This window comes from Crocuta crocuta, unplaced genomic scaffold, assembly GCF_008692635.1.
Source record: "Crocuta crocuta isolate KB4526 unplaced genomic scaffold, BGI_CrCroc_1.0 scaffold26, whole genome shotgun sequence".
Classification (NCBI taxonomy): domain Eukaryota; kingdom Metazoa; phylum Chordata; class Mammalia; order Carnivora; family Hyaenidae; genus Crocuta; species Crocuta crocuta.
Genome location: NW_027532249.1, coordinates 12,062,687 through 12,088,881, shown reverse-complemented (window position 1 = coordinate 12,088,881; position 26,195 = coordinate 12,062,687). Strand labels below are relative to the sequence as shown.

The 26,195-nt window shown below is 40.1% G+C and overlaps 1 protein-coding gene across 1 annotated transcript in view; it reads right to left on the bottom strand.

Annotated features, from left to right (window-relative positions):
* Positions 1-519: 519 nt before the first annotated feature.
* COLEC12 (collectin subfamily member 12) overlaps positions 520-26,195 on the bottom strand; it is a 200,939-nt gene continuing 175,263 nt past the window's right edge. The window contains exons 7-10 of the mRNA XM_077778209.1: positions 25,872-26,008; positions 24,565-24,674; positions 17,374-17,519; positions 520-1,977 (exon numbers count right to left, since the gene is read on the bottom strand). Coding sequence (XP_077634335.1) covers positions 1,958-1,977; positions 17,374-17,519; positions 24,565-24,674; positions 25,872-26,008 — 413 coding nt within the window. The 3' untranslated portion in view covers positions 520-1,957. The remainder of the gene's footprint in view (positions 1,978-17,373; positions 17,520-24,564; positions 24,675-25,871; positions 26,009-26,195) is intronic.

Here is a 26,195-nt window from a genome sequence, read left to right as displayed (position 1 = left end):
CCCTCCCCTTTTCTGTCAATGGAGAGGGTAGCAAGGCCTGCTCGATGGGGCTGTTGGGAGGATGACATGAGATGGTCTGACTGAAGCACTTCTTATAGTACCTGACAAATGACAGCACTGTAAGTTATGATGAGGGCTGGAGAGAACGGCCTCAGCTGTGGGAACTAGCACTACTCCCTTCTGATGATGGCATCACACATTTAAATTGCTTCTGAGCATGAATCTGAATTGACACTTAAAAAACAGGAAGAGGATGAGAAAGTGGATTGGATTTAGTTTATAAAAGGTCTTGAGGGATTGGGTTTAATCTATGGAAAGTCTTGACCTGAGAAATTACTGGAGTCCAGTGCTTGCCTTGTGTCATAGGGTCCACATGACAGTGAGTCCTACCAACCTGACCAGGCCATATGGACAGGACAGCAGGGCATAAAGGTGCAAGGAGATGGCCATTTTTGGCTGCAGAGATGGCATGAATGGTGACCAGGGGGTAAGACAACGTAGTCCACATGGCTGCAGGTGTGAAAGTCAACTCTGTCTTTATTCTTTTACCCTTTTATTTGGGATAGGTAGCAGCACTGCTTGGGGAGCTCCTTGAAAGGGGAGGAGAGGGAATCTATTGAATAGAAATCTTACCTTTGAGCATTAATTTAATCTAATGCCTAGTTTTAGCACATTTCATGTTAGACTTTTTGATGGCAAGTCAAGGAGTAGAAGCTGGACGGGCTCAGAGGAAACGTTCTTTGCAACGGTTCAATGTAGTGGCCAAAAGTTGATTCTTGCATTTCATCATGCATGTACCTTGGAGTTATGTTTTTTGGAACCTGACTTAAGAAAACACAAACTCTCCAGGTAGCATATAGCTGTCCCCATTGTTCTTGCATCTCTGCCTTGGTTGATGTGAGGCCATACTTTCCTGTCACTAGCAGCTCTGCTATGGGTCTGATACGAAGCACATTCATACCTCAGCCATAAAACAGGACTTTCTAGGTAGCCAGATTCTTTCCCAACAGATACCTCTCCACCACCCCTAACTCCACCAAAATGAAGTAGAAGTACATCCTGAGTTGACCACTTTCTCTGGGCCTGGCCAGGCACACAGTAAGAATGTTGGCTGGTGATGGGCTCAAAACACAGCCCACTTGACTGAGCCATGTATATGCTCAGGCTTGACCTACCCTGGCAAAACCTGCAAGGATATCTGTAGACATTTCAAGTGATTGACTCCTCTGAGGAAATGATACATTTAAAAAAAAAATATATATATATATATACACACACATATTATTTTTTTAAAACCACAACTGAAAAAAAATTCTTTGCCAAAGGGTAGAATTAAGTCTGACAAGAAACCCTAGGAGTTTTTTTTATTAGTACCATTATTGTTTTCTTTGGCTCCATGTATTATATTGGTAAGATGACAAAAAAAAAAAAAGGAAGAAAAGGAAAAAATTGTAAAAAGGCAAATATTTTATACAAAAATACAAAGTTTTAAAAGCTCTTTAAGTATATTTCATATCATTACTAAGAGTTGGCCTATATATCTGTATGTCTGCATATTTTTCTTACATTTGGGATTTTAGAAATGTAAGGTACTGTTTACACAGTATAGTTTAAGTTCTCTCTAAAGCTCAACAACCAATGATAGTCTTTTTTTCTGATTGGAGCAATCCATACTTTGGAAGATGTGATTTGCTTAATTGTGCAGTTACTGGCTGAGAAAAATCTATGTGATTCAGTCAATTTGCATACCAAAAATCAACACATCATATTGTGGGAACATTTTAGTTCTGAAATCCTTGAGTAAAGGAGGATGGTAAAGATAACTAGCTATCAATTCTTTCACTAATTTGTTTCAGTGCTTTTTTTCAATCTGGTGAAAAGATGATGCAATGAAAGAAGTATCCTTTGCCTTTGAGAACCATCTGAAAATTTGTTCTTGTTTTTATATCACAGTCCATTATAACGCAGATGATGGTACTAAAAGAGAGGAAAAATAATGGGTGTTAGTTTTTCTTAAAGAATAACAATGTGCAATTCAAAAAAAGGAACATGTGTTTTTATAGAAATGATTCCAAAATACATCATTCAATTAGTTTTTCAAAGAAATGCCTCTAAGTTCATAGATTAATTAAAAGGTAAATTTCTCCTTGAAGGAGCCCATTCTGGGCTCAACTTAAATCCCAAGTGGCCAAACAAGGCAAATAAATGACAAACCTGGGTCACTTCTCACCCTCTACTGTAATTTCTTTCTTTCTTTTTTTTTAATTGAATATAACTGCCATATAACAGTTTCAGGTGTATAATATGATTTGGTATTTGTACACATTGTGAAATGATCACATAATAAGTCTAGTTAACATTTGTCATCACACATAGGAAAAAATTTTATTTACCTTTTCATTTACATCCATATTAGTTAGCATACAGTGCCATACTACTCCTGACTTCAGGAGTAGAATCCAGTGATTCATCCCAACGAGTGTCCTCCTTAAGGCTCTTTAGCCTATCTCCCTACCCACAACCCCTCCAGCAACCCTGAGTTTGTTCTCTATATTTAAGAATCTCTTGTGTTTTGTGCCTCTCCCTATTTTTATATTATTTTTGCTTCCCTTCCCTTATGTTCATCTGTTTTGTATCTTAAATTCCATGTATGAGTGAAGTCATAATAATTGTCTTTCTATCACTAATTTTGCATAGCACAATACACTGTAATTCCATCCATGTTGTTGCAAATGGTAAGATTTCATTCTTTTTGATTGCTGAGTAATAATCCATTTTTTATATACTACATCTTCTTTATCCACTAATCTGTTGATGGACATTTGGACTCTTTCCACACTTTGGCTATTGTTGATAGCAGTGCTATAAACATTGGGGTACACGTGCCCCTTGGAAATAGCACACCTGTATCCTTTGGAAAAAATACCTAGTAGTGCAATGCCTGGGTCGTGGGTTAGTTCTATTTTTGATTTGCTGAGGAACATCCATACTATTTTCCAGAGTAGGTGCACCAGTTTGCATTCCCACCAGCAGTGCAAAAGAGATCCTCTTTCTCCGCCAACATCTGTCATTGCCTGACTTGTCAATTTTAGCCATTCTGACAGGTGTGAAGTGGTATCTCAATGTGGTTTTGATTTGTATTTCCCTGAGGAGTGATGTTGAGCATCTTTTTATGTGTCTGTTAGCCATCTGGATGTCTTCTTTGGTGAAGTATGTATTCATGTCTTTTGCCCATTTCTTCAGTGGATTATTTCTTTTTTGGGTGTTGAGTTTGGTAAGTTCGTTATAGATTTTGGATACTAACCCTTTATCTGATATGTCATTTGCAAATATCTTCTCCCATTCCATCGAATGCCTTTTAGTTTTGCTAACTGTTTCCTTTGCTGTGCAGGAGCTTTTTATCTTGGTGAGGTCCTAATAGTTCATTTTTGTTTTTGTTTCCGTTGCCTCCAGAAACATATCTCATAAGAAGTTGCTGCGACCAAGGTCAGAGGTTGTTGCCTGTTTTCTCCTCTAGGATTTTGTTGGCTTCCTGTCTTACATTTAGGTCTTTCATCCATTTTGAGTTTATTTTTGTGTATGGTGTAATAAACTGGTCCAGGTTCATTCTTCTGCATGTCACTGTTCAGTTTTCCCAACATCATTTGCTGAAGAGACTTTTTTCCATTGGGTATTCTTTCCTGCTTTGTCAAATATTAGTTGGCCATATGTTTGTGGGTCCTTTCCTAGGTTCTTTATTCTGTTCCATTGATCTTTGTGTCTGTATTTGTGCCAGTACCTTACTGTCTTGATGATTACAGCTTTGTAAAACACCTTGAATTCCGGAATTGTGATGCCTCCAGCCTTCATTTTCTTTTGCAAGATTGCTTTGGCTCTTTGGGGTCTTTCCTGGTTTCATACAAATTTTAGGATTTTTTTAAAGCTCTGTGAAGAATGCTGGTGTTATTTTGGTATGGATTGCATTAAATATGTAGATTGCTTTGGATAGTATGGACATTTTAACAATATTCTTCCAATCCAGGAGTGTGGACTATTTTTCCATTTTTTTGTGTGTCATTTTCAATTTCTTTCATGAGCTTTCTAGAGTTTTCAATGTATAGATTTTTCACCACTTTGGTTAGGTTTATTCCTGGGTATTTTATGGTTTTGGTGGGAAATTTTTTTTATGATAACTTTATTTTTTTTAATGTTTATTTATTTATTTTGAGAGAGTGTGCACACAAGCCAGGGGTGGGGGTGGGGTGCAGCAGAGAAAGAGGGAAAGAGAGAATCCCAAGCAGGATTTGCACTATTAGTGCAGAGCCCAGTTCGGGGCTTGAACTCATAAATTGTGAGATCATGACCTGAGCCAAAATCAGGAGTTGAATGCTTAACCAACTGAGCTACTCAGGTGCCCCTAAGTTTTTATTTTAATTCCAGTTAACATACAGTGTTACATTATTTGCAGGTGTACAGTATATAGATTCAACAATTTGGTACATCACCTGGGGCCCATCATGAAAAGTGCACTCTTTAATCCCCATCACCTATTTCACCTTCCCCCCCACCATTGACCTTCCCTCTGGTAACCATCATTTAGTTTTCTATAGTTCAGAGACTGTTTCTTTCTCTCCCTCCCTCCCTCTCTCTCTGTTCATTTGCTTCTTAAATTTCACATATGACTGTAACCATATGGTATTTATCTTTCTTTGATTGACTTATTTCACTTAGCATTATACCCTCTACCTCCAGCATATCATTGCAAATGGCAAGATTTCAGTCTTTTTAATGGCTGAATAATATTCCATTGAATATATATATATACTAAATCTTCTTTGTCCATTCATCATCGATAGACACTTGGGTTGCTTCCATAATTTGGCTATTGTAAATAATGCTGCAATAAATGTAGAGATGCATATTTATTTCTGAGTTAGTGCTTTCATTTTCTTCAGATAAGTGGCCAGAAGTGTAATTATTGGATAATATGGTAATTATATTTTTAATATTTTAGGAACCTCTATGTTGTTTGCCACAGCACCTGCACAATTTACATTCCTACCAACAGTGTACAAGGATTTCCTTTTCTCCACATCATTGCCAGCACTTGTTTCTTTCTTTTTGAGCACAGCCATTCTAACAGGTGTAAAGTGATATGTCACTGTGGTTTTGATTTGAATTTCCTTGACAACTATTATGTTGAGCACCTTTGGAAAAATATCTATTCAGGTCCTTTGCCCACTTTTACATTGGGTTATCTGGCTTTTTGCTAATGAGTTGTTTGAATTCCCTTATGTATCTTGGGTATTGACAACTTACCAGATATATGATTTGAAAATATCTCCTACCATTCAGTAAGTGGCCTTTTTTTTTTTTGATCATGGTTTTTATTCAAATCTTTTTAAAAATTTATTTTTATTCAAGTAGAGTTAACATACAGTGTTATATTTTTGCAGGTGTACAATATAGTGATTCAATAATTCTGTACATTACTCAGGGCTCATCATGATAAGTATACTCTGAATCTCTATCTTCTTTTTACCCACCCCCCAACTCACCTCCCTTGTGGTAACCATCAGTTTGTTCTCTATAATTAAAGAGTCTGTTCCTTGATTTGTCTCTCTCTCTTTTCCCTTTGTTCGTTTTGTTTCTTAAATTCCACATGAGTATAAACATATGGTATTTGTCTTCATTTATTTTGCTTAGCATACATTCTCTGGCTCCTTTCCTGTTACTGCAAATGACAAGACTTCATTCTTTTTTATGGCCGAATAGTATTCCATTGTGTAAACATACACCACATCTCTTTTATCCATTCATCTATCGATGGACACTTGGGCTGCCTTTTCATTTTTTTGATGGTTTTCTTTGCTGTGCAGAAGATATTTAGTTTGATATAGTCCCATTTGTGTATTTTTGCCTTTGTTGCCTTTGCTTTTAGTGTCAGATTTAAAAAAGTCATCACTAAGACTCATGCCAACAAGCTTACTATGATTTCCTCTAGGAGTTTTATGGTTTCAGGTCTTAAATTATTAATACTTCTTGAGTTAATTTTTGTGTACGGTGTACATTTTATTCTTTTGCACATGGCTGTCCAGTCTGCTTAACAGTATCTAATTGAAGAGACTGTCCTTTTGCTCTTGTATTTTCTTGGCTCTTTTGTCAGTTAATTAATGATATATGTGTAGGCTTATTTGTGGGCTCTCTATTCTGTTCCATTGACCTATGTGTCTGTTCTTATGCCAATACCATACTGTATTTGTAATGTAGTTTTAAATCACAGAGCAAAATGCTTTAGCTTTTCATTCTTAAGATTTCTTTGGCTCTTTGGAGTCCATACAAATTTTAGGATTGTTCTATTTCTATGAAAAATCCCTATGAAATTTTGATAGGGTGAGGACCGAATTTTTTAGCTAGTATGTACATTTTAACACTATTCTTCCAGTCCATGAGCATAGAATATCTTTCCATTTATTTTATATCTTCTTCCATTTCTTTCATCAATGTCTTCTAGTTTTCAGTGTACAGGTCTTTCACCTCCTTGGCTACATTTATTCCTAAGTATTTTATTCTCTTTGACGCCATTATAAACAGAGATGCTGTCTTAATTTTTCTTTCTGATAGTTCATTATTAGTGTATAGAAGTGTAACAGATTTGGGGGCACTGGGTGGCTGAATTGGTTAAGTGTCCAACCTTGATTTTGGCTCAGGTCATGATCTCACAGTTCGTGAGATTGAGTTCTGCATTAGGCTCTGGACTGACAGTGTGGAGCCTGCTTGGGATTTTCTCCTCCTCTCTCTGCCCCTTTCCTGCTCATGCACACACACATGCCCACTCTCTCAAAATAAGTAAATAAGCCTAAAAAAAAAGAAATGTAACAGATTTTGGTATACTGGTTTTGTATCTTTTACTATAATTCATTTATTAGTTCTAGCAGGTTTTGGGGTTTTGTTTGGTTTGGTTTGGTGGAGTCTTTAGGATTTTCTATATATAATATCATGTCATTGCAAATAGTGACAGTTTTACTTCTTCCTTTCCAATTTGAATGCCTTTTCTTCCCCCACCCCCAATTTCTCTGCTTAGGACTTCTAATACCATGTTGAATAAAAGTGGCAAGAATGGGCATATCCTTGTCTTGTTCCTGATCTTAGACAAAGAGCTTTCAGATTTTCACCACTGAGTATGATGTTAGCTATGGGCTTGCCATATATGGCCTTTATTATGTTGAGGCATCTATATCCATTTTATTTATTTTTTATTATAAATGGAGGTTGAATTTTGTCAAATGCTTTTCTGCATCTTTTGAGATATTAAAAAAAAGGTTTGAGGGAGACAGCATGTGAGAGTGGGGCTTGATTTCATGACTTGTGAGATCACCACCTGAACCAAATCAAGAGTTGGATGCTTAACCAACTGAGCAACCCAGGTGCCCTGAGATGATATTAGTTTTGTTCTTCATTCTGTTAGTGTAGTGTATCCCATTGATTAATGTGTGGATGTTGAACCATCCTTGCCTCCTTGAAATTCACTTGATCTTGGTAGATGATCTTTTTAATATATTGTTGAATTCAGTTTGGTCAGATTTTGTTGAGGATTTTTGCATCTATGTTCATCAGGGATGTTGACCTGTAATTTTCTTGTGGCATAGCTGTCTGGTTTTGATATCAAGGTAATGCTGACTTATATAATGAGTTTAGAAGCATTCTTTCATTTTCTGTTTTTTGGAAAAGTTTGAGAAGAATTAATATTAATTTTTCTTCATATGTTTGGTAGAATTCACCAGTGAAGCCATTTGGTCCTGGACTTGTGTTTGTTGGGAGGTTTTTGATTACTGACTCAATCTCCTTACTATTAGTCTGTCAGTTCACATATTCTGTTTTCGTTGTTATTCAGTTTTGGTAGGTTTATGTTTCTAGGAATTTATCCATTTTTTTAAGCTTGCCAAATTTGTTGTTAGTGATTGTTCATAATAGTCTCTTATGATCCTTGTATTTCTCTGGTATCAATTGTAGTATCTCTAATTTCTGATTTTACTTGAGTCCACTCTCTTTTTTTCTTGAATCTAGCTAAAGTTTTGTTGATTTTATCTTTTTAATGAAACTTTTATTTTCATTGAGCATTTATATTGTCTTCTTAGTCTGTATTTCATTCCTTTCTGTTCTGCTTTTTATTTCCTACTTTCTACTAACTTTGGACTTCATTTTCTAGTTCCTTGAGGTGTAAACTTATTTTGTTTATCTGACTTTTTCTTGTTTTCATATATTGCTATGAACTTTTCCCTTAGAACTCCTTTTGGTGTATCCTATAACTTTTCGTATATTCTATTTCCATTTTCATTTGTCTCAAAGAATTTTTTGACTTTTGATTTCTCCTTTGAGTCATTGGTAGTTTAATAGCATGTTGTTTAATCTTCACATATTGGTAAATATCCCAGTTTTCTTCTTGTAAATGATTTCTAGTTTCATACCTTTATGGTCATAAGATGTTTGATAGGCTTGCAATCTCCTTAAATTTATTGAAATTTATTTTTTTGTGGCCTAATATGTGATCTGTTCTGGAGAATGCTGCATGTGCAGTTGAGATGAATGTGTATTCTGTTGCTTTTTGATGGAATATTCTGTATATGTTGGTTAAATCCTTCTGGTCTTAAGGCTGATGATTCCCCATTGATTTTTTTTTTTTTTTTTTGGTCTGGGTGATTTATTTATTTATGTAAGTGGGGTATTAAAGTCCCCTGCTATTATTGTATTGTTTATTTCTCCCTTTAGGTCTGTTAATATGTGTTTCATATATTTAGGGGCTTCTATATTGGGTGTAAATATTTACAAATGTTCTATCCTTTTGTTGGATTCACCCCTTTATTATTATTGAATGCCCTTCTTTGTCTCTCATACAGTCTCTGTTTAAAGTCTGTTTTGTCTGATATAGCAACCTCATCTTTCTTCTGGTTTACGGTTTTCCATCCCTTCACTTTCAGTCTGTATGTGTCTTTATGTCTGAAGTTAGTCTCTTTTTGGCAGCATATACATGGGTCTTGTTTTCTTATCCATTCAGCCACTTTGTGTCTTTTGATTGGAGAATTTAATCCATTTAAAGCAATTGTTGATAGGTGTGTACTTACTGCCATTTAAAAAGTTGCTTTTTAGTTGTTTTACAGTTCCTTTCTAGTCCTTTCTTCTCTTCCTTTGTGATTTGATGACCTTCTCTACTGGTATGCTTAACTTCATTAACTTTTGTGCATCAACTATAGATTTTTGCTTTGTGGTTACCCTGAGACTTATATATAACTACTTATAGCAGTCTCTTTTAACTTGGTAACAACTTAAGTTTGCATTCTAAAACTCTACATTTTTATTCCAACTTCCCGCATTTTATATTTTTGAGGTCACATTTCATATCTTTTTATCTTGTATATTCTTACTGTATAGTTATTTTTACTACTTTTGTCTTTGAAGTGACTAATCCACCACCTTTACTATTTACCTTTACCAGTAAGGTTTATACTTTTGTATGTTTTCTTGTTACCAATTAGCACCCCGTTTTCAGCTTAAAGAAGTCCCTTTCACATTTCTTGTAAGGCTGGTTTAGTGGTGATGAACTCTGTTAGCTTTTGATTATCTGGGAAACTTGATCTCTTCTTCAACTCTGAATAACTTTGCCAAGTAGAGTATTCCTAGTTGGAAGGTCTGTTCTTTGAGCATTTAAAAAAAATATTCTTTGAATATATAAAGTTAGTTACTCCCTTCTGGTTTGCCAAGTTTCTGCTGAAAAATCTGATAGTCTTATGGGGGTTTCCTTGTACATAACAAGTTTTTCTCTTGTTTCTTTTAAAATTCTCTCCTTGTCTTTAACTTTTGACATTTCAATTGCAATGTGTCTTGGTGTTGGTCTCTTTGGGTTTATCTTCTTTGGAACAATCAAGGCATCCTGAATCTGAATGTCTATCTCCTTCCCTAGCTTAGAAGTTTTCTGCCACCCCCTTTCCTCCTTCTGCGACTCTTAATAATATGATGTTAGTATACCTAATATTGTCCTATAAATCCCTTAAGGTGTCTTCACTTTTTTCCATTCTCTTTTTTGTTACTCTACTTTGGTGAGTTCTACTGTCCTGTGTTTGAGTTCACTGATCCTTTCTTTTGCTTCATCTATTCTGCTGTTAAACCCCTCTAAGATATTTTTTCAGTTCTGTTATTATATTCATCAGCTCTATGACTTCTGTTTGGTATTTTCTATTTCTGCTGAAGTTCTCATCGTGTTCATCCACTCTCCCGAGTTCCATGAGCATCTTTTTGAATAATTATAACTGAAGTATAACTGACATACAATATTAGTTTCAGGTGTACAATATATTGATTTGACAATTCTATGCATTACTTAATGTTCACTATGATAAGTATAATTATCATGTCATCATATGATGTCCTGACAATATTATTGTTTATATTCCCTATGCTGTACTTTTCATTTTGGTGACTTATTTATATTATAACTGTAAGTTTGTACCTCTTAATCTTCTTTATCTATTTTGCCCATCCCCCCACCTAACTTCCTCTGGCAACCACCAATTTGTTTTCTGTAATTAAGAGTGTTTTTCTCTGTTCATTTGTTTCATCTTTTAGATTCCATATAAATGAAGTCAAATGGTATTTGTCCTTCTCTGAATTATTTCACTTAACATAGTGCCTCTAAGTCCATCCATGTTGTTGTAAATGGCAAGATTTCATTTTTTACGGCTGAGTAGTATTCCGCTGTGTGCATGTGTCTATCTCTCTCTCTATATATACACGCATGCACAAACACACCTTTATCCATTCATCTATCAATGGACACTGGGTTGCTTCCATATTTTATCTATTATAAAAAATGCTGGAATAAACATAAAGGGTGCATATATTTTTTCAAGTTAGTGCCTTATTTTTCTTTGGGTAAATAATCAGTAGTGGAATTACTGGATCATATGGTAGTTCTATTTATCATTTTTCGAGGAACCTCCACACTGCTTTTCACGGTGGTTGCACCAATTTACATTCCCACCAATTTTGCACAAGGGTTCTCTTCTCTCCACATTCTCACCAAAACTTGTCATATCTTATCTTTTTAATGTTTATTTTTGAGAGAGCTAGAGCAGGGGAGGGGCAAGGAGAGAGAGGGGGATTGAGGATCTGAAGCAGGCTCTGTGCTGACAGTGGATGTTTAACCAACTGGGCCACCCAGGTGCCCCTATTTATTATCTTTTTGATACTAGCCTAGCTATTCTGATTGGGGTGATGTGACATCTCCTGATGGTTATGATTTGCATTTCCCTCATGATCAGTGATGGTGAACATCTTTTCATGTGTCTGTTGGCCATGTGCATGTCTTTTTTGGCAACATGTCTATTCAGGTCCTCTATTTCTTAATCAAAACAATTTTTCTATTTCTTAATCAAAACAATTTTTTTTTGGTGCTGAGTTGTATAAGTTCTTTATATGTTTTTGTGTATTAATCCCTTAGCAGATCTATTATTTGTAAATATCTTCTCTCATTCACAGGGTTGTCTTTTTGCTTTACTGATGTTTCTTTTGCTGGTTCTTTAGGATGGGGACTCAGGTTCCTAGTGCCTTCCAGCTTTCCTCAGGTTTGAGCCCCACTGATTTTCAAACTCCCTACTGGGGAGTTTGAGTCCCAATGATATGATGTCCTCCCATTTTCAGTTAATCATAGTCGGGGTTTGGTTTCCAACTATGTCTCTGCCCTTCCTACCTTTTATGATGTGGCATCCCATGATTAGCTATAGAAAGTCTGTTTTGCCACTTTTCGGGTTGTTTTCAGAGTTAGTCACATGGTGGTAGATGCTATCGTGATGTGTCCTTGCAACAAGGTGAACTCAGGGTCTTCCTACTCTGCCATCTTCCCTGGTATTCCAGTGAGCATCTTTATGACCATTACTGTGAGCACTTTATCAGGTATGTTACTTATCTCCATTTTATGAAGGTTTTTCCCCCCCTCAAGTTTTATCTTGGTCTTTTTTTAGGAATATTTTTCTCTGTTTCTTCATTTTGCTTGAAACCTCTGTGTTGGTTTCTATGTATTAGAGGAATAACTAACTACCTCTCCTAGTCTTTTTTTTTTTAATTAAAAAAATTTTTTTAATTTAAATCCAAGTTAGTTAACATATAGTATAATCATGATTTCAGGAATAGAATTTAGTGATTCATCATTTACGTATAACACCCAGTGCTCATCCCAACAAGTGCCCTCCTTAATGCCCATCACCCATTTAGCTCATCGCCCCACCAAACTCCCCTCTGGCAACCCTCAGTTTGTTCTCTGTATTTAAGAGTCTCTTATAGTTTGTCTCCTTCTCTGTTTTTATCTTGTTTTTGCTTTTCTCCTATTTTCATTTTCTGCTTTCTTAAATTCCACACATGAGTGAAATCATATGATATTTGTCTTTCTCTGACTTATTTCGCTTGGCATAATACACTCTAGTCCCATCACACTGTTGCAAATGCTAAGATTTCACTTTTTTTTTATTGCAGAGTAATATTACATTGTATGTGTGTATGTATGTATATGTATATATATACACATCTTCTTTATTCATCAATTGATGGACATTTAGGTTCTTTCCATACTTTGACTATTGACGATAATGCTGCTATAAACATTGGGGTGCATGTGCCCCTTTGAATCAGCATTTTTGTATCCTTTGGATAAATACCTAGTAATGCAATGGCTGGGTCATAGGGTAGCTCTGTTTTTAATTTTTTGAGGAACATCCATACTGTTTTCCAGAGTGGCTGCACCAGTCTGCTTTCCCACCAGCACTGCAAAAGGGTTTCCTTTTCTCTGCATCCTTGCCAACATTTTTTGTTTCCTGAGTGGTTAATTTTAGCCATTCTACAGGTGTGACATGGTATCTCATTGTGGCTTTTTTTTTTCTTAAATAGTTTGTCAAGTTGGTTTCCATATAACACCCAGTGCTCATCCCAACAAGTGCCTTCCTCCATGCCCATCACCCCCCTTCCCCTCTCTCCCACTCCATCAGCCCTCAGTTTGTTCTCAGCATTCAAGAGTCTCTCACGGTTTACCTCCCTCCCTCTCCCCATTTTCCCCCTTCTTCTCCATGGTCCTCCGTTAAGTTCCTCCTAATCCACCTATATGTGCGAACATATGGTATCTGTCCTTCTCTGCCTGACTTATTTTGCGCAGCATAACACCCTCAAGGTCCATCCATGTTGCTACACATGGCCAGATTTCATTCTTTCTCATTGCCATGTAGTATTCTATTGTATAGATAAACCACATCTTCTTGATCCATTCGTCAGTTGATGGACACTTAGGCTCTTTCCATGTTTTGGCTATTGTTGAGAGTGCTGCTATGAACATTGGGGTACATGTGCCCCTGTGCATCAGCACTCCTGTATCCCGTGGGTAAATTCCCAGCAGTGCTATTGTTGGGTCATAGGGGAGTTCTATTGTTAATTTTTAAGGGACCTCCACACTGTTTTCCAGAGGGGCTTCACCAGTTTACATTCCCACCAACAGTGTAGGAGGGTGCCCGTTTCTCCACATCCTTGCCAGCATCTAGAGTCTCTGGGTTTGTTCATTTTAGCCACTCTGACCGGCGTGAGGTGGTATCTCAGTGTGGTTTTGATTTGTATTTCTCCGATGAGGGACGCTGAGCATCGTTTCATGTGTCTGTTGGCCATCTGGATGTCCTCTTTGGAGAAGTGTCTGTTCATGTCTTCTGTCCATTACTTCACTGGATTATTTGTTTTTCAGGTGTTGAATTTGGTGAGTTCCATATAGATTTTGGATACTAGCCCTTTATCTGATATGTCATTTGCAAACATATTCTCCCATTCCATCAGTTACCTTTTAGTTTTGCTGAATGTTTCCTTTGCTGTGCAGAAGTTTATTTTTTATTTTATTTTTTTTATCTTGATGAGGTCCACATAGCTCATTTTTGCTTTTGTTTCCCTTGCCTCCAGAAACATGTCTCATAAGTTGCTGCGACCAAGGTCAGAGGTTGTTGCCTGTTTTCTCCTCTAGGATTTTGTTGGCTTCCTGTCTTACATTTAGGTTTTTCATCCATTTTATTTTTGTGTATGTGTAAGAAAGTGGTCCAGGTTCATTCTGCATGTCACTGTTCAGCTTCCCCAACACCATTTGCTTAAGAGAGTGTCTTTATTCCATTGGATATTCTTTCCTACTTTGTCAAAGATTAGTTGGCCATATGTTTGTGGGTCCATTTCTGGGTTATATTCTGTTCTGTTGATCTATGTGCCTGTTTTTGTCCCAGTACCATACTGTCTTGGTGATTACAGTTTTGTAATACAGCTTGAAGTATGGAATTGTGATGCCTCCAGCTTTGTTTTTTTGTGTTTTTTTTTTTCAACATTATTTTGGCTATTTCTGGTTCCATACAAATTTTAGAATTTTTTTTTCTAGCTCTGTGAAGAATGCTGGTGTTATTTTGATAGAGATTGCTTTGAATGTGTAGATTGCTCTGGGTAGTATTGACATTTTAACAGTATTTTTTCTTCCAGTCCTTGAGCATGGAATGTTTTTCCATTTCTTTGTGTCTTCTTCAATTTCTTTCATAAGCTTTCTAACCTTGTGTAGGCAAGGTTATCGTCAACCCTGCTCTAGCTCTCGATGTCTCTCAAACCTTCTTATCATCCAAGTAGCCTACTTTATTTTTAATAGCTCCCTATAGTTGAGGGTGTGCCAAGACCTGTCAGTGTCCCAAAGGGGAAGATCTCAGTAAGGAGACTGTCAGTGTCCCAAAGGGGAAGATCTAGATTCAGGCTTACTGGAAGCCAGATCTTCAGGCAATAGTGTTTAAAGTAGGGAAATATATGCAGTTGTGTGGGACCTCGAGTGTAAGGTCTGCTGGCCACAGAGCCAGGTGATCTGGAGTGGCATTTGCAAAATCAGGGCTCCACATGATGTACAAGCTCCTTTCTGGGAGATACCAGTGGGCTGTCATGAGGCACAAGGAGAGAACAAAGTGTCCTCCAGCCTTTGTTCCCTAGGAGCACCTCAGATGTGTGCCAAACCTGATAGGTTCCCTAGCCCACCAGACATATGTAAGAGGTGGCTTGAGTCCCTAGCCCACCAGGAGATTCTGGTTCTCTGGAGCACAGCAGGGAACATGGAGATAGTGACTGCCCTCTGGGGAGAGGTCTCTGGAAATGCTTACAATTAGTCCTTAGATGTGTGCTTAATTATAAGCCTGTGCCTCCAACTGCAGCCATGATGATAAGCTAACAGGTGTCTTTCACAGATAGACCAATCTCCTGGGTCTGTTACCTCTTGCTGTGCCCTGGGGGTGATCCGTGTTCAACAACTCTTTCTCTGCTGGTCTAGTCCTCTGGGACCCCATGAGCAAAAGCCCCACTTGCCACTGGTACCAAGTCATAGAGCTGTTCCCTGATGGCAGCTGCAAAAATTGGGGCACCAGACAAGGATCTCAGCTCCTTTTTGAGAGACATCAATGAACTTGAGTGACTTTGAGGGAATCCACCAGCCTCTATTCCTGAAGAACACATCGACAGATTCCTAGATGTGTGCTAAACCAGAGGCCTGCCCCTTAGGCTCCTGGACAAGCAAACAGGCTTCTTTCATGGAATGACTGAGGGTGTCTTGCAGCCTGCTGTCTGCGCAGTATCCTAGGGTGGTAGTCTGCCAAGAACGGTCTGATTGATACAGCCCCAAAGAACCCAGGAACCCAAGTCTCCCTGGCCTCTGGAGCTAGGTTATCAAGGGCAGTCCCCTGGGCAAAAACCAAGGCACCAGACATTTATCTTGGAGATACTGGTGCTGTGGAGCAAGATGGGGCCGGGGGAGGGGGGGGCACGGCGGCAGAGTAAAGATGGTGCTTGTCAGGTCCTAGAGAGTAATCCAGCAGGGTCCTAGATGTGTGTGTTATGGTAGATGCTTGCCCCCTAGGCCTATGCTTTAATATAAGCAAATGAGCTTCTTTCAGGTAAAATCTGGGTGCAGTTGGCTGCCTCTGGGTTGGGCTGTGAGGTTGGTGAGTCCAAGTGTGCAGGCCCTTTAAGACCCCATTTCTCAGTTTGCTATAGTCTTGTGGGACTCATGAATGCAAGCCTCTTTGGTTTTCAAAGCTTGAGGTTTTGGGGGCTTGTCTCTCAGGTGCAAGTCTTAAAACTTGGGGTATCGGTTGGGGGCTTCAAACCCTTCTCTTCTTGGGGAGAAGCTCTGGGTTCTGAATTCTCTTCTGACTGGGACATCACTGTGCGGGAGGGTGGGATTTATGGCAAGATTGTGTCCCAGCCTCTTCTACCTCCTTCGATGTGGTTTTTATTCTTGTTTGCCTCGTGTGTAGCAGTTGCTCAGCCAGGTTTAAGTTTTTTTTCGGAGGCATTCATTCCATATGTAGCTGCAGACTCTGTGTGTCTGTGGGACATGCCATCATGAATCAGAAGCTGTCATTTCTTGTTTAGATATTTGTAACTGTCCCCTGCAACTGGCCAGGCTGGCAGTTCCTTGTGAGTCTCAAGACCTGTGGCACTGGGGATCAGTGTCTGGTATTCAATAAATGTCTGTTGAATGGATGTATGGATAATTTGTGCCACAGTTACTACAAATAATAGTTTGAGCAAAATGCATTTGAGGTTTTTGTTTACTACCACCATTTTTATAAAGGCTTTATGAGATATAATTCACAAGTAAAATTCACCCATCTAAAGTATACAATTCTGTGGCTTTTAGTATATTCAGATTTGTACAATTTAGAAATATCTAATTTTAGAACATTTCATAGCCCTGAAAAGAAATCCATACTCATGAGGATTCACACCCCTTTCTCTCCTTCTCCTACCATAAATGTTTAACTCTAGTTCTGATGAAGAAAACTAAGATACCCATTCTGATAAGGGTCATGTACTGAATGAAACTTTAGGTAGGTATCTTTTGGAATAAAAAAAAAGTATACACAAAAGCCTGCCTCTTGGTCTATACCCCTGAAAAGCTTCTAAGCCTATTTCCCTCCATTATCAGGCATAGCATCTGACTCATAGTAGATGCACAGTAAATACACATGGAATTAAATCTTAGCCAACTAAATTGTCTACGTGTGAAACTCTATAAAAAAGATAGAACACTAGTACCTTATTTATTAACTGACAATATTATGAGATAGCGACCTAGAACAGTTAATCTAATATTTACTTCCTATAAGTTAGGCACGTTTATTAACAAAGTCTCATGACATCCCCATGAAGAAGATACTATTATTATTCCCCTGAGATTAACAAGCTGCCCCACCAATAAGTGGCAGAACCACAGGCTGTAGAACCCGACTGCAGAGCCTTCTACCCCTCACCATTTAACAGAACAGAAGCTGTGCAGCTAACTCTTAAATCCCCTCTCCTACTTACCTGTCTCTCTGTCTTTTTCGCAAATGAAGTTATTGATATCTTCACAATGGAAGTCATTCCACTGCCCAGCATAAATCAGCCCAGCACAGTCTTCTCCTGGCCCATGGCCATGACCCCAGTTATCTGGCTGTCCAGCTTTCCAATTTCTTTTAACAAAACAGAAATAGAGTGTTATTTGCAAGTCACGCAGAAGTTTTACCCAAGAGCAGCAGAGAAATGTAAAAAACATAACTGAAGCATGTCATTTGTCCTGGGATAAAAAGGCACTGTATAAAAGCTGTGCCTGCTCTTTGAATAAAAAGCAGCTGTTTTTCAGAGTGGTGTGTAATGCAGCATCTCCCTGTAGGCTTGTTATCTTTGCCACAATGAAATCAACTCATTGAGCTGCTTCATCACAATGCTGAGGGAGTAAATCCTTCTGCAACACAGTTAGGTGAATAACTTTCCAGTGTGTACTGGAATGCTGACTTCTGGATGTGTGTTTACATGTTTGTGTGTGAATATATATGCACACTGAGGACATAATACACACATACACACTCTCTCTCACTCTTTTGAGAACCCAGAGGGATCTTTACACATCTTGATTCCTTGCCTCTTACAAGTCAAAGTATCAGGCAGAGAAAGTGGGGGACCACCAATATACACGTTTATGAGAATTTACAATTACAAACCCTTGGTTGTGGTTGTCTGGCTAAGATGTAGATAGCTGACTGCTTTAGAAAGAAATAGTAATTTAATCATACTGAAAATTACTCCTACATTTCACTGCCTTTTTGGGAAGGGAAATTCTCAAAGACAAGTTTTCTTTAGGATGAGTTCACTTGGGGCTTGTTAACTTGGATGATGCAGCTTAAAACACCACTTTGTCAGAGTTCACTGTTCTTGATTCCCTTTCTGTGCAATAAATTGGTTGTGCTTCCAAAGACTCAAAACTTGAAAGCTCAATTTTCTCTAAGAAGTAGGTTCTTGCACAGAAGCTTGTGGTTACAGCCCGAGAAGACAAGCTTGCCTTGCATGGAAGGTCTAAAAAAACATGTGCAGCAGAAGGCTCTTCCCATAAATGATGACTCACTACACCATCAGCCATAGGGTGTCCTAAGGTAACCCGAGGATAGAGCCCATATTGCTCCACATCTTTTAAAAAAATTTTTTTAAATGTTTTATTTATTTCTGAGAGAGAGAGACAGCATGAGCAGGGGAGGGTCAGAGAGAGAGGGAGACACAGGCCTTTATCAGTGTGCCTGGGTGGCTCAGTTGGTTGAGTCTCTTGACTCTCTGATCTCTATCTTGGTTCAGGTCATGATGTCATGGTTCTGTTCAGGAGTTCCAGCCCTGCATCAGGTTCTGTGCTGATGGTGTGGAGCCTGGTTGGGATTCTCTGTCTCCTCTCTGCCCCTCCCCAGCTCTTGTGCTTTGCTCTCACCCTCTCAAAATGAACTTTAAAAAATTATAAAAAAGAGGTAACATTTATCACCATTCTCCAATATTTTTCAAGTCATTGGAATTCTCTGCATACAGTGCTCAAGTTTTTCCTTTGGGACTCGAAGTAGGATGCAGTTCTGTGGCTGTGTGTGACTGAGGTGACACTAGTGTGGATGGCTGCTGCGGTAGCCTGAAGCCAGGGGCCAATCTGTCTTGCACCCAGTCTCAAAACATCCCTTTGGGAAAGCCAAAATCACATGCAGTGATTTGTAGCAAATACCCTGAATCTTCATGGTTATCATTAAACAGAATAGAACATGTCAGATAAATAAAGTGTATATATTTTAGAGAAGAATTTCAGCTTCCATTGCACCTTAACTTCCTTTACAGGTATATTCTGGAAAGAGGATGCCTGAAGCCTGAGCCACAAGTCCCCAAATCCCGTATTATAACACACATCCCAACGCACATTTGTACCTGGACAGCATACTATAAGTACACCGGGGACCTTAGAAGTACTTGGACTCACCACTCCAGTGAGCTGTAAACACACAAGCACATCAGCTAGTGGGTGTGAACCTCCCCCACCCAGAGTTTTGGTTTCTCCACAAAGTCTCAATCTTGGGAACAGCCCCTTCCAACCTCACAACCTAGTACTTTGTCACCAACCACAAGGCTGACTGAGGCTTCATAGCCAAGAAACTTCTGCTGGTAAAAGCCTGGCCTCAAAAAAGTGAGAAGTATTACTTTGTTATAGATTATTCTCCTGATACCAGGGTCTGTATAGCTTTCTTTCCAGTGGCCTAAGCCAATGCTACTCTGATAGAAACATGAAGCATCAACCGTAGTGAGTTTTTAGTGAATTAGATGAACCTGAAGGTTCCCTTCTGGTCTCTACCATTCTATGGCTCTATAATCTAAAAACACAATATGTAATATTATATGGAACAGTCTATGTGGACAAAGAGGCAACCCACGTTTTATCTTTGCAGTGCAGGGATGGGAGTGTCACATATAACTTAACAGCATACTCCCACCAAATTGAGGTCCTGTGTGGGGGACTAAGAAGTGGACAAGAGGAATAGCAGACTTTCAAGTGTGCTTTGGGAAACCCTCAGGAAGATTATTACATCTCTGGTGATCTAACTACGGTGGACAACTGCAAGCAGAGTGGGCAGGAAAAGGCCTTAGAAGGCTCCCTTTCAGTTGTGCTCTGAGCCAAGTCAGTGGGTTGAGTCTACACCCCACTTGTGTCTGATTCCCATGTTCTACCAGGCAGCCTCTATTAACAGTGATGACCTCTGCCAAACAATGTACTTGCATTTATTCCATCAAGAGTAGAAAGATCAGCTTTGATGTGCTCCTGGTTTCACTGATCCTCTCTTTCATCTGTCTATGTTCTGTTTCACTGCTTTCCAGTCATAATTTCCATCCTTCTACTTACTTTGGGGTTAATCTGCTCTACTTCTACCCCCATGAAGTGGAAGCTTAGATCATGAATTTTCAACCTAGAAACTTTTTTTTAGGGGGCTCCTGGGTGGCTCGGGTTGGTTATGACCTGGCTCAGCTCAGGTCATGATCTTACAGTTAGGGAGTTTGAGCCCCTCATCAGGCTGTCTGCTGTCAGAGCAGACCCCACTTTGAATCTTCTGTCTCCCTGTCTCTACTCCTCCACAGCTCGTCCACTCTTCTCTCTCTCAAAAATAAACATTAAAAAAAGAAAAACCAACTTTTAAAAAAAACATAAGCACTTTAAAGGAGCCCTTTATTGAGACTTGTGTGATGGCCTAGCATATAGTTTATCTTGGTGAATGTACCGAATGTACTTGAAAAGAGTGTATTTATAGCTCTTGGGTGAAACAGTCCATAAACATCAATGAAGTCAAGTTAGTTGATAGTGTCTACAATATCCCTACTGATTTTTCTACTTACTTGTTCTATCAACTGCTGTGAGGAGAATGTTGAAATCTCCTTTGAAGCCCTCTTCTTTACTGTGTCCACATTTGGGGTTGGTATGTCTCTTTTTTTGATTGTGACATGGTCCTGGAAATCAGACTTTTTTTTTTTTTTCACATGAGTAGGAGAACAACATGTCTCACTCATTGTTGCCCCTGTACTCTGGAAGAGGCCCTCTAGGCCAGCACAGAGGCTGGCTCGCAGCAGACTCTCCAGGATAATTCACTGAGTGTTGACATAGGACAATCTCCAGTCAGGGTTAGACGCTGGCCAGGAAAGAAGTTTTCACAGTTCCGTGGTGAAATGAGAAAACTAAGGACAACTGTGTGTGTGTGTGTGTGTGTGTGTGTGTGTATGATGGCCAAGTGTCTTCTTGGAAAAGGCTATAGACTTTGTTTTTTAATACCAAGATTTGTTGATAGGCGATTCTTACAAAACATGACCTTAAGTGGCAAATAAAATGTTGGCAACGTATTTCAGCCCTCCAGTCTTTCCTTTGGAATTGTATGAGTGTGGACCCAAAGCATCTGGGAAACTGTCCTGGGCAGCGTCCTGAGCCACTAGATTGTTTCTCATGCCATCCTTTCCCCCAGTAGCTACAAGATTCAATGAGGCAGGTCATATGTTTTATTAGAAATAAATCTTGGTGCAGGTTTGCGTATGCCCCAACCCTTTGGCATCCAGCATCCATTCCCTGTTACCCTTTCTTTTTGTCTGTTTTTTCTAGCACTGTCTTTGTCAACTAGGTCCCAGCATAAAAATGGGGAGGGTAGTGGGTAAGCAAGCGGTAGGGAGAACCTTTTATCTCTTGTCTATTTCCACTTCACCAGTAACCACAAACACCAGAAACAATTTCAAAAGGATTGTGAAAGTGAGGGTGTGTGGGTGTGTGTGTTCGGGGAAAATGGTAAACATCTAGGAGATATGACTGATTTTTCTGCAGCCTGGGCAAGGCACAGGGAAGTGCCAGAAGCACACAGAAGGAGGGTGAATGTGAGTCTGGGTAGACAGAGAAGTATTTGGGGAGACATACTGGTGAGAGACCCCCAAGAGCCTGAAGCCCAAACCCATCCCCAGGCCATGGTGGAAAATGTTCTTCACAACGCTGGTTTGGCATCTGAGTGAGATGACTATGTGTGGCATTTCAGTCAGGATATGGTAAAATACATCAATGCCAGGTAGTGTTATTCTGCAGTTAACTGACTAGGATGAAGATAGTTAAGATTTTGACAACAGTGATAATAATACTGATACTCGTACATGACATTTCTTGAGCACTTCACATGAGCCCAGAACTGTACTAAATGCTTTATATACATAATCTCATTTAATTTTCATTATACTGATGTAGGTCCTTCTGTAATACTCACTGGTAGATGAGGACATGAGATTTCCCATGGTTGAGTAACTGGCAGCTATGAATGCCACGTCAAACCCTGGAACCCAGACCTCACTGCACTGGCTCTTTTTCTAGTTTGAGCAGTGTTTATTATTCTATGTCAAATTAAATTAGCTTTCTGTTATTGAGGCCACATAATATGTCTGCCTAATTTATTCTTGCTTTTAAAACTTGATCCTGCGGACTTTTCACGTACTATATATGTGTTCCTCTGGGTGGAAAATGAGAGGTGCAGTGTGTGCTGTGGTTAGGGTCAGAAGCCAAAGCTCTCAGGAGGATCCAGGGTGGTTGTGGTTAGGGAGGAGTTCCCAGAAAGGTGTCTGATCATCTAATCCTTCTCGGGTCCCAGGTACTGACACTGGTGCTCTCCTTCCAGTCACCAAGTTCCCACTGGAGCCCATGGAAAAAGAGAAAAGTTCCCCTTTGGGAGAGCTGGCGTTGACGGTAATGTTCCAGCTCAATCCATCCCATAGGAGCCAATCCACGTTTTTTTCTTGGAGGAAGGCTTAAGATTGAATTTCTTAGTGAGTCTAACCTAGACCTTTTATGCACTTATCGTTGTGACGTTGTGAGGGAAGTGGAGGAGGCTGATTTTTTTAAGCTTGCCCCACCCTTAAAAAATTTTTTTTTCCAAGTTCATGTACTTTTATTTATTTATTTATTTATTTTACAAATAGTTTATTGTCAAATTAGTTTCCACATAACACTTGTGGGGATGAGCACTGAGTGTTAAAAATTTTTTTTAATGTTTGTTTGTTTATTTTTGAGAGAGAGACAGAGCATGAGTTGGGGAGGGGCAGGAAGACACAGAATCTGAAGCAGGCTCCAGGCTCTGAGCTGTCAGCAAAGAGGGACCCAAACTCACAAACCACAAGATCATGATCTGAGCTGAAGTCCGATGTTTAACTGAGCCACCCAGGCACCCCTAAGCTTGCCCACCCTTTTACAAAAACAAAGGAAAGATCCTGGCACTCCTGTCTCTTGAAGACAAGATTTATGCCTTATCCCCTAAACAGAGATGCCTTCATCTCCACTGCCAACCCTCCCAACTATTTCCAGTCTCCTGAGACGCATCTCTACCATGCTGGGTGCTCTCCGTGGGCTGGCAGCCAATTCTCCGAGTGCTAGGGTATGGTATGGCGTGGCTTCCCCTCCCCCAAGGACAAGTGCAGAGGGACCCACAGGCTATCTGTCAGGCCTGCAGGCAGAAAGCCATTTGCCCTTGGGGCACTGTGAGGCTCACCTTCTTTGGAGCAGACCTAACACCTTCCAATGTTCCATCTTGATGTGCGGTCCCTCTTTTGTAAAGAAAGGGCCTTACTCTGGTTTCTACCTATATCCTCTAATCATGCTGGTCATGTGGAAGATTTAAAAGTACAAAGCGGCCTGTCTACCTGTGCACAGGCACACAGAAACATTTAAATAACTCTCACCGGATTTTCCACCGCCTCTGGCCCCTGCTCCTCCTACTTGACGGCCACAGGCATGGCCTCAATACCTCCAATACCATCTTAGCCCTGAAACACCTCACTGTCTCCTTCCTGGGTGCTGTGGTCGCTGCTATCTTCAAACCGTGACACCTTTACGCCTGCTTGAGCCTCTGCAGGTCTGCCTTCCCTTCTCCAGCAAAAGAAAGGTTGGTTATTGGGAGGTGAGTTTTCGTAAATTCTGCTCCATGTGGTACAGCTTGTTTGTTGCCTATTTTTACATCCATTAGAGGCAAAGCAGGAGTTGGAAGAAGTGAAATTCAGATTGGTACAATTCAGTCACCATCTGACCCTTGTGAAGAATTAGGGAAGGAGCTAACATGACAGTTCTGGGATTGAATTAGGGACACAGAAGTCCCCATGAGCCTGGGAGCCTGAGCAGGTATTGTAAAGGGCTTCCATTCTTTGTTGCTGCCTTTACAGAACTCAGGTCACACTGGACCTACACCTTTTGTTCATGGTGCACCTGTCATAAACTTGTAGTGCATAATCATACTGTGGCCAGGAGCACTGCTGGGGTCAGGGGCACTGATGGTATTATCCTTAGGGGAACTCCCAGCCCTTGTCAGAAACAGGGCTGGGGTGAGCTCTGATCATGCCTCAAGTAGTCTTCCTTACCCTTCAGAGCAGCATTTAAGGAGAACACCTCAGGGCACGTATCATACTGTGAGCTCTTAGGAGTCTCTGATTTTTTTCCCCATAGAAATGAAAAAAATTCACTCCAAGAAAAGAAAAAGGAACCCTACCTTATAGCACAGTGATTCTCAAGCACACATGGAAATACACACTGGTAGCAGAAGCCTCAGTGTGGGGGGCATCTCAGGCATAGGGTGGTTAAAGAAGAAACTGCAGGGGGTCAGGCAAAAGGTGAAAACAAGAGCAGCCTGAGTCTGCCCAGGGATCTGGAAGGGTCTGAGCACTCACTTGTACTCTGGAGATGTCCCATCGAGCCACTTCCATTCATTTTCGTGCTCCAAGTCTGTGAGGCCAATCCAGTGGCTGTCTCTTCCAACCATCTGCTTTTTTATCCATTGCTGAAAAACAAACCCATGATGGTGCGTTGTAATTTGGGGGGAACACCTATCTGGGGGAATTCCCCCATCGCCTACAACATTTGGGGGAAAAAAGGACATTTAAAAGAGGATGTTTGTTAGAGCACATACATGCTTCTGCTCTTTTTTTTCCTCTTATAAGTTTGTAAGTGACATTAAGGGATGCTCTTCCTCTTCTAAATCACCCAGACAACTCAATGAATCCCACCAGGCTCTATCCCTCTCTATCACACTTTGCTCCCATGTTCTAATAATACTAACAGCTGTGGCATTATTGAGCTTTTCCTTTGGCCAGGTCCCATGTTCAGTGTGTCACATGCAACATGTCCTTAAGCCTTCATAGCAACCTATGTAACCAAGACAGTAAGTAGCTGAGCTGAGATTAGACTTTACAAAATCTAAAGCCCAGGCACCTGACTGGATGCTCGTTCCCAGTATGCAGCAAACATCTGTTTTCAGGGCTGTGTCTGCTGGAGACACTTAGGGAAAAGGAAGGAGGCACAGTGTGGCACCAAAGACCACTGGCATTGTTGCTAGAGGGACCTCAGTTTCAGCCTCAGCTCTGCGTTTACTTGTTATCCCATAAATAAAGTCAGTAAACCTTGTGGGGGCCTCAGTTTTTTTATCTGTAAAAAGGGGATATAATATCCCTAGGTTCTAGGGTTGTTGTGAGGTATAAAGGAGAAGTGTCTTGTACCGTGCCTGGCACACAGTAGGGGCCTAGAGAGTGGTCAGCATTGTTATGTGTGGGCTCTACCTGATGTCCTTCTCTACTCTTCCTGACCCTGCTGAAACCACAGATCTGGTCCCCTGCACCTGCCCCTACAGTGCTCATGCCCCTTTGTTTCTCCCTCCACAGGCGTTTGATGCCAGCCCGCAGGCTTCTTTTCTACATGACAGCACTTTCCACAGCCACCAGGGGCGGGGGAGGGGGGGAGGACAGGGAGACACACATCCCCGGCTTAATAAAGCAGTATCTTCCAGGTTGAAGCAAGAGGACGTAATTCCCGTGCCACGAATGCTTCTTGTCACTGGATAAAGCCCAAATCTCCAGAATGCAGCCTTCTGTGTTTACGTGACTATGATTTCTTGATATCTTTGAATCCCCAGTAAGCATGCAATTTCCAGATGTAAACTATCCTTAAATAATAGTTTTCTCCAAGTATGCTGCCAACATACCTGTTCGTCTCTCGTGTTTATGAAAACGAGATGTGAAGACTTGTCTTCACAGAAAAGTTTTGCATCCTCGAAAATTTCTTTCTCAACCGAAAAATAGTAGCATTTGTCTGTGAAGTTCTTCCAGTGAGGTGGGCAGCCTAGGAATGCAAACATTTAAGATGTTAATCAGGGACTCCGGGGTGTCTGTCAGTTAAGTGGCTGATTTTGGCTCATTATCTCACGAGTTGTTGAGTTGGAGGCCTGCATCAGGCTCTGAGCGGACAGACAGCTCAGAGCCTGGAGCCTGCTTCAGATTCCGTGTTCCTGTCTCTCTCTCTCTGGCCC